This window comes from Hyalella azteca, unplaced genomic scaffold (assembly GCF_000764305.2).
Source record: "Hyalella azteca isolate HAZT.00-mixed unplaced genomic scaffold, Hazt_2.0.2 contig2418, whole genome shotgun sequence".
Lineage (NCBI taxonomy): Eukaryota > Metazoa > Arthropoda > Malacostraca > Amphipoda > Hyalellidae > Hyalella > Hyalella azteca.
The window spans coordinates 4,903-14,347 of NW_025932694.1; the positions used below are offsets into that span (position 1 = coordinate 4,903).

General features: G+C 39.6%; 1 protein-coding gene across 1 annotated transcript in view; it reads right to left on the reverse strand.

The window, feature by feature from the left end:
* LOC108683059 (40S ribosomal protein S12) overlaps nucleotides 1-6,282 on the reverse strand; it is a 7,401-nt gene extending 1,119 nt beyond the window's left edge. The window contains exons 1-3 of the mRNA XM_018172336.2: nucleotides 6,201-6,282; nucleotides 2,900-2,931; nucleotides 788-928 (exon numbers count right to left, since the gene is read on the reverse strand). Of these exons, the coding sequence (XP_018027825.1) occupies nucleotides 788-928; nucleotides 2,900-2,916 (158 nt within the window). The 5' untranslated portion in view covers nucleotides 2,917-2,931; nucleotides 6,201-6,282. The remainder of the gene's footprint in view (nucleotides 1-787; nucleotides 929-2,899; nucleotides 2,932-6,200) is intronic.
* Nucleotides 6,283-9,445: the final 3,163 nt, after the last annotated feature.

The following is a 9,445-nucleotide window of genomic DNA, read 5'->3' on the forward strand; positions in this document are numbered from 1 at the left end:
ACCTTGGCCTGTTGGCCATTATTGAAGGCAATAAGTGCCCTTATTAGCCATCAATTATGATCCATATGGCTGTCTCTTATACACATCTAGATGTGTATAAGAGACAGGCTCTAGGTTGTGGCGCAAGTGTGCGGGAAGGACTCTATTGCAAGGCATTTCTATCCTCGTTAGACTTATTGCAGCCATGATAGAAGGCTAACCTTAATATTTGAAATGACATGTATTTAACTCAGATCTAGTTCGCACTAAGCTCAGTAACTATCACTATCTCGTATATAGATAAAAATCACGTGTGGTATAGGTATTGGACGCAAGTCACGAGAATCGCAAGCGACAGTTAGTATGAAAGTAGTTTGTTTATTTGGTATTATGACTGACTCGGGACGGTTGACAAAATTTAGTATCGTTAACTAGGAAATGCATGAATATATGCGCAATCGACATCACCTGAGGCACGCCATGAAAACATGCGTAGCAAGCAGCAAATATTTTTTTGCCGCGATAAAAATCGGAAACTGGTCTGAAAACGCCATCCTATCAGCAGCAAATTTACGAGACTGCCCGCAATGATATTAGAGGGCAAAGGAAAATTTTTGCACATGGTCAAAATAGCAGTTGAAACTAGTTGGCCGTTGACTACTCCCGCAGATTTTCATTGCCAGATTGTCACTATCAAGGAGCGTAGTAAGTAACTAAAAATAACACGACACTATAGCTGTAATCAGCATATTGCGATAAAAAAATTACCGATTAAAGTTGGAAGTGCAATGTGGATGCTATTTTTTACCTGTCGAGAGCCTGAACAGCTTTCCTGATGCCTCGAGCAAGGCCATCAGCATAGTCTGCAAGCTTGAGAACTTCTTGAATGGCCGAGTTCAGGTCCATAGGCCCGCCAGCTGGTGCAGCTGGGGCTGGGGTACTAACGTCTCTGTAAAAATGAATACAGTTAAAACCATGCAAAAAATTCCCCTTTTTACTTTTTAGCCATTTGCTGAGCTGAACGTCCACCAGGGTTGGCAATGATTAAATCAGAATGATTAAATCAAAATGATTAAATCATGTGATTAAATCACTTGATTTTTTTATAAAAAAATCATGATTTATNAAAAAAATCATTGATTTTTTATTTTTTTTTTATCAAAAAAATCACCAACCCTGAAATTAACACATTAAAATGGACTATACATCAGGGGAGGCTTCTAACATGAACGGTGAGGAAATGGTTAATTCGATAGGATTCAAGTCTACTATGAATAAAAATGCCACCAGCAACACACTGTGGCATAAGATATACAACCATTTACACAAGAAATTCAAAATCTGTCTACATTACGCCTAATGTTGAGTAAAAATTTGTCTCCATTCCACTCAAGATTCCAGTTTAAAGTGCAATGGAAATCAATATATTGCTAGCCTAATGTGTAATGACCATAGGTATATGATGGGACTCAATATCAGACTATCATACCAATGAACTGAGCTACCTGAGTAGCCAACGTACTGGCAAGGATGGAATATATCAACTTCCTAAGCTACAATTAAAGCCGTTCTGATACTTTTCAGACAAGATTCCCACTGGAATTTGAAGCATGTTAATCTGCTGTCAGACCATTAAAAAAGTCAACCCACACAAGAAAACTTCATTAAAAAAGTCAGAAATACAAAATTTTGATTTCCCTAGGGAGCTAAAGCACTCGACCAACACAAGGCTACATGCTACATAAACTGACTAAACTAAAATATACTTCATTGAAAAGAAATCCTTTTTATAAAGAATAGGAAGTTAAGGTACGTATATCATTTAGCTCTCTTAACCCAACCTTGTGCCCCAAGATGCAATTCTCGACTACGGTACCCTTCGAGATGCAATTCTCGACTACGGTACCCTTCGAGATGCAATTCTCGACTACGGTACCCTTCGAGATGCAATTCTCGACTACGGTACCCTTCGAGATGCAATTCTCGACTACGGTACCCTNTCTCGACTACCCTTCAAGATGCAACTTTCGACTACCCTTCAAGATGCAATTCTTGACTTTCTCCTCTTCTCTCATCCTCCATGTGCTTTCCTAATATCTCTCAACAACACAGCCAGCTTCTCAGACAAACCCACAATCATAGTAATGAACTCAATTGCATAATTAGTCATACCTCACTCTTTCATTCACTCTTCTTATTCATAATCACCATCATAGAATGCCATTATTTCTTCCACATTCCACCATCAAGTGCATCATTGTTTCTATCACCTATCACACATAAAACATTTGCTCTCCCTTCTCTCATTTCATCTGCACACACATTTTCATTCACACCCAGCAACTTCACTCTGCCATATTAAGAGATTTTTTGACTGGTTTTTGTCCTGGAGTAGACAATTCAAGTCTTCTGGATAGGGGACTTATACACAGGGAAAGTATTTGCCAATAGTGTTAGTGGTATGCATTCATCTGGCTAGAAATTGGAAGAAAAAATCATCAATTTTTTTTAAGTATCAACTGTAATAAAAATTATTGAAAATTATGGCTAAAAATTTATGAAATTGCCCCAAATTTTGAAGCAAAAAGTCCTTGCCATACTTTCCCCTTATATAGGCATCTAATGAGCATCATCACATATATATACATATATATATCAAATAAAATATTGAACCAAGAGGAATTTATAATAAAGCGATTCCTAAAATATCTCATCTACCACAATGGTATTACATACATCCTCAAATCTATAACTACTACCAAATTTAGTAATTGTATCTTTTTTTTAAATATGCCACAAAATTTCAGTATTCAGGAGGAATTTTCAAACTAACACTACAAAACAAGTACAGAACAAATCACCAACCATTTATTCCTAACAAGTAGCATCTACAAACCGCACTAAAATTATTTTTACTCACCCTTCCGTATCCGACATTACTTGGAATTCATCCTGGTGGAATGAAGGACAAAAAAAAATAGATTAAACACAATTTTTGGCAATTGGTTGACTACAATTAAAGGCTCTATACACCATACATTTCTCACATCAGGAACCTTATGATGTGTATCAATCCTACACATCCACTTGTATATTATTTCATCATACAATTTTATTACAAATCCATTTTTTTCCGCTGGTTCCAAATGGAACCACTCGGCATTAATGGGTTAACAACGCAGCACAGAAAGAAAAACACTTCCTTTTTTCTACATTATTTGCAAATCCCATGACTTTCCATAACCTGAAATGAAATCCCATGACTTACCAGGCCCGGAAAATGAAAAATCAAATTTCATGACCTGTATGCACCTCTGGAACTGGGACAAGACTTGTGTCCCAGACTTAAAAACTTGTGACCTCACAATTATCTAACTATAAAAGACAGGTAAAAAAGAAACGAGAATTAATGTAACAAGACAGACATTCTGAGCAAGCGGATTAAGGAACAACAAGTTAGCTCCAGATTGTTAATAAACAGTTGTAAGTCCTGTGCAGCTGTGGCAGATTTGATTTAACTGCCAATTTAACATGTGTCAGTTAAATAAGTGGGCAGATTTGGCAATGTATGGCTGAATATCGAGTGAATGATGTTGATGTCTAGCCAATAGGAGCACTATGCAAGAATTGTAAGAGATCAATAAGGGTTCAACAAGAGTACAGGAGCTCATCGCGATTTAGTGACACTATTTGTCTGAAAATTAGTTAACTGTGGAATGGTTCTCTTTTCTCTGCCATGCAGGATGCCTAAAGAGCCCAAGGCAACATTGAAAATTTTTCTAGGAGCTCAAAAGCCAGTGAGACTCATGATGACAGAGGTGTGAGCCAGACCAGCAGCCAAAGTAACCTATGCAGCAATATTTACATAGGGAACACATTCTCCAGAACCTCTTCTGGTACAAAATGTCAAAGCAGGTGCAAGTGCTACCCTCAGTCATCACAAGATACTCTAGTCCAAATGAAAATAAAACCAGTGCAAGGGCTGTCACTCAAGAGTCAAGACCCTGTTGCTTTACCATCTAGTGCTACAAGTGATGTACCTTAACTATCAGAAACTTTATTAAATAATAGATTTTGTCATTGAAGATTTTTCTTTACGCATCATGAAAATAAATTTTTAATGTGCATTTCAGCAGAACATTGCAAATGGGAAATAAAAAAATGTACATTTTCATTGTAATTTCTATTTGCCTTGTCAAGTTACTCAAGTATATGTGTCATGTTAAACCCCAATACGTAGCAAAAAAATATCTATTACCAAGCCATCAATGGGAATTGTCAATAAATGTGTCAAGTTATTGTACATGTGTGAAAACTAAAAACAAAGTCTTCATCCCATCATCAAGTTCTCGTTATGAAGGATATAAATTCCGGGAAATATTAAACCCCCTATTTTAACTGGGACATCTCATCTCATCTCAGTATCCTCTCAGAATTGCTAGGGAGTGATGAAAATTATCCAAATTTTTATTGTGAACTGGGACAAAGCTTCTTGTCTCATCTTAAGGAAAAAGGTTCCAAATGCAGGAGTCTAATCTACATTTTGAGCTGCTACTGAAGCTTGCCAGCAATTTTTAAAACCATGAGAATCTTGCTAGCTGAATTACCTTCAATCCAATTGTTAATAAAAGTGGAATATGGGGCTGCAAGGTTGTAAATTCAGTGAAAATTGGCCAGTTTAGAGCTGCAAAATTTCAGAAATATGGAAATTTTCATTTCTGTGTGCAAGGCATTTTATGTTGCTCTCCATCAGGGTTGCAAACAAGCAGGCTTTTTTTATTCAGCATCAACAGACAACATAAGAATTGTAACTGAGAATTAGGCATATACATTTCAGCACAAGTTTTCTAATGTCAAATGCTTCCTAAAAAGTCCACCATCTTTCTCAATCACATTATTCCCAAGCAATTTTTCATACATTTGTAATTTTGCTACTGAATTGTGCAATGTGCACTAGTCAACAATAAGGTAGAATTTAATTCATCTAGCAAGCATAGTGGTAAAGCAGCAAATTTATGCTAGACTTCAAGTTCAATTCTGAGTCCTATAAGTGGACCAGCAAAGTATTGTGGATACCAGCATAATAATACACAAGATATTTGTTCAAATCTTGAGTAAATTAAAACTTAGCCAATTCTAAAAAATTTCTGGTTTGTGACTCACTATGCTCTCCATACTTAACTTACAGCTCAATTCAGTCAAGTGTCAACCCATGTTCAGAACTAACAAGAATCTAACTTTATAACCATACCTACATTCTGGCTCTGCAGTCAAGAAGATTCTTTTGTGAGGCCTAATTGTTTACATGTTCAGAGAAAGCATTTTGTTATTGTGACCAGAAAGTTTGTGAAACTTCTAGCTTTTCTCCAGATACCTAGGCTTAATCACAAATTCACAATAAGGTACAAAAAATCTGAGAAATCTATGATGTTTTTCCATACACATTTTCTATATTGCAGGGAATTTCAAAAAGCTGACAACTGCCAACGTGTCAAGTTTCTAATCAAAGATGTCCAAAAACCCAATAGCACAGCAGTATTATGTCATTAGTCATTTCCAATTAGGTATATAAATGGGGTATTCAGAATCATCAATGACAACAACTGGAAATTCAAGATGGCTATGAGTTCACATTGACAGAGTAGCTAGGCATATATGACTTTTTAGACTTGACCAAGATTCTCAAGTTCAATTTTGAGCCCTACAAGAGAACAAGTAGCTAGACTAGCAATATAGCTAGCTATCATCTGATGATGATGGATAACATCAGCATTACTATCATACAATGATTTAAATCTTGAGTATAGACAAGGAAATTAAAAATGAACTGACTAAAAACTCTGGTTTGTCAGTTGTCACTATGCCCTTATACCAGCCTTTCCCAAAGTTCTGATGGTACCTGATGATGGATGCCGAATAATGCCCAATGACTTGGCACAGTTTACTCGAAGCTAGTTAAGAAATTTTATAGCAAATAGTTCGCTCTAAAAAAAAACAAAGACCACCAGCGGCCCAAACCCAAGGGCCATGGCATGCGCGCTCGAGCAGAACTTGCTCAACGATTTCATTTAGGTAGCCCCATTTACCTATCAAGAATACCGCATTCTATGCAATTAACGTATTTAATATCAATAATTAAATTTTAACAAATTTGCAAGAAAAACTTATGGCTTTAATTTTTACCATCATACAAGCATCTGTGTTAAATAGTAAATACTTACAACCGCTAGTACCAGAGAAAGGTAGGTTGGTAGATGATACTCAGCGCGCTACTCGAGTGTTTACAAGAATGAAATGGTTCTCCCGGGAAATGAAGCTGGTCATTCAACTGACTGGTGAATCTGAGTTAAAAGTATATTGAGTACTCTAATATTTATACAAAATTCTCAAACGATCACCTAAGACATTATTTTTTGCATTCCAAATAATGTTTTCCTATTGAATAAAACATAGATTTATTTCTTCGAAAATTTATGCGTGTTTGATATTGATAATACTGTAGAAAAATAATGTACGTGTCTTCTTCATGGATCATAGGTTTTCTTGCTCATTTTCCACTTAAAAAAACGAAGCAAGACATAGCTCCAATTCACTCTCTCAACAGCCTATATTAAAGTAGTTTATGAGAGGACAATGTAACCTATAGCTATAGGTGCTTGATGGAGCAAGCATGATTCGTTACCTCGGAAGAGACAGTAAACCATACCACAGAGGTTATTTACGGTGGTTCTGTATGATATGTGCAGTTTGAGAAACTCATGCCTAAAACGCTTTTTCTCTTTGGCGAGAAAAAGGCCTAAATTTTATGCTCGAAATCAGATTAGGGCATTCCATAACCTAACTGGAGATTTACCTAGAGTTACCTCATCATATACCGGATCGATAAGCGTCTCAGGCTTTTGAGTTCACCTTGTATATCTGGAAAGCCAGAAAATCCTGCATACATCTCATGATAGAACTTTTCGCCATTGCTCTACGCACGATGAAGGCCTTCCAATAAATATCGGCGGTTAAGAATTTATTGAAAACGGACATTTATACACAAATTCAGCTTGGCCAATTACAACGGGATTTACATTGCACAGCTTAATCTGTCGCCTGGCACATCATGTGCGCATAACTCCACAAAATTGGTTGTGTAATAATTAGAGTTCATTTGTCGTTATATACATCATCTCCTAAATTTTCATGTTCCGAATCATACAGGGACGTGAGATTAAGCAGTCGAACACAAACCGAACCAGACCGCGCCAACTATGTGTTGAATGATGAGTTTCCATCCGTGCTCGGGACTTCGGCCTCAGTGAAATGAGGGAGTTCTGATGAAGCTTTTGATCAATCGCTTGCGTCAAAGCTAGGGACATATTATTTTTTGTTCGGGATCATGATTCATTTAAGGCGATAATTGGCTGGCATCAGTTCCTATGTGATGGAAAAAATTACATATAAACTAGTTTCTGAATTGCTTTAGTATTGTGCATTTTATTTTCAATTTATCCTATGGGGCACATTTCCTTCCTAAAATTTGACTACTTGCAATTTGTCTACTAATACTGTGCTGCAATATCAGTGAAAAGACAATAATATCAGTGAAATATCATTTAGACACAGCGCTGCTCGAGGGCGCCAGCCCACGGACACCATCGTTCAGAGGAAGCACGCGCCCCTGCGCCGGACTACTCATGCTTCAGAGCGCCGGACTACTCTTGCTTCAGAGCGCCCGCGACCCTTGCTTCAGAGCGCCCCGCGTCTCGTGCTTCAGAGCGCCCCGCGACTCTTGCTTCAGATCACCCCGCGACTCTTGCTTCAGAGCGCCCCGCGACTCTTACTTCAGAGCACCCCGCAACTCGTGCTTCAGAGCACCCCGCGACTCGTGTTTCAGAGCGCCCCGCGCCTCTTGCTTCAGAGCACCCCACGACTCTTGCTTCAGAGCACCCCGCGACTCGCGCTTCAGAGCGCCCCGCGACTCGTGCTTCAGAGCGCCCCGCGACCCTTGCTTCAGAGCACCCCGCGACTCTTGCTTCAGAGCGCCCCGCGACTCTTGCTTCAGAGCGCCCCGCGACNGCGACCCTTGCTTCAGAGCGCCCAGCGACCCTTGCTTCAGAGCGCCCAGCGACCCTTGCTTCAGAGCGCCCAGCGACCCTTGCTTCAGAGCGCCCAGCGACCCTTGCTTCAGAGCGCCCAGCGACCCTTGCTTCAGAGCGCCCAGCGACCCTTGCTTCAGAGCGCCCAGCGACCCTTGCTTCAGAGCGCCCAGCGACCCTTGCTTCAGAGCGCCCAGCGACCCTTGCTTCAGAGCGCCCAGCGACCCTTGCTTCAGAGCGCCCAGCGACCCTTGCTTCAGAGCGCCCAGCGACTCTTGCTTCAGAGCGCCCCGCGACTCTTGCTGTACTCGAAGTTATTCAAACTAATGTTGATCCAGGCGTGGGTGTTATCTCCGTATAAGATAGGAACTTTCGATTAAAAATTACGATTGGAAAATTTCGTGTAATCACAAATTGCGTTTTTTTTCTCAGAGTTTTTTTTTCAATTCTCTTTGCGAGTGTTCTGGTGTGTGAAGTAATACGAAGCTGTCATGATTTCACTGTTAATGCCGTTCAGTTTCGGCTAATTTTAAAGACGTTTTAGTTGTTGCACAGAGACAATGTCCTCAATGGTTGTTTATTTACAATATGAGTCTACAATTGCAATTAATTATTTACAATTAGCCAACTGTTGCCAATCAAATATTATATATCTTAATCTGCCTATCAAGATAGAATTAACGAATACGAGCCTAATATTTGTTCGAGCTCTAAGTAACATTACGCGCCGCAGTTAATGCACGCCAAGAGCCACGCCCCGCCGCTGCGAATTATAGTCCTAGGACTGGCCGCGCCGGTCGTCTTCATTAACGGCAGCTGCGAGGAGACAATGTGGGCGCCTCGCTCAAGATGCACTGCATTGCTGCAGAGTACGGCCCTGCAGTGCAGTTCTCTAAACTCAGCTCTCAAATGGCACTTGAAAACTCGAAGAGACTCCAGGGTACAGTAACGAGTCTGAGAACTTATTCATTAATGATTGGAGCCAAGAAACAACGATGAACTAGCGTTCTGGAAGAACAATGGCAAGGTGTTCCTGCAAGATGTGAAATACGAACGTGAACAATATGCTAAGTTTATGTATGATTGGAGGCCGCACCATAACATTCTGTTATGTATTGCCTTCGCTCTTTAATGGAGGTCACGCTAACTGATCATAGACTCACACGAATAGATTTGATTTATTTACCAAATATTCACTACGGTGCAAGATGAAGCTAAAACACAATAAGATCTTAATGAAACTAATGCCGTTTGCACCCATTTCTGCATGATTCACTTGCAGAGGGTTCGTTTTGGCTCTTCAAAGGCTGCCCTGATGCACGGTTACGATCGCAGTGTGCTTCGTATCCAACCGACCTTTACTAATGCCCCATTACAGTGTG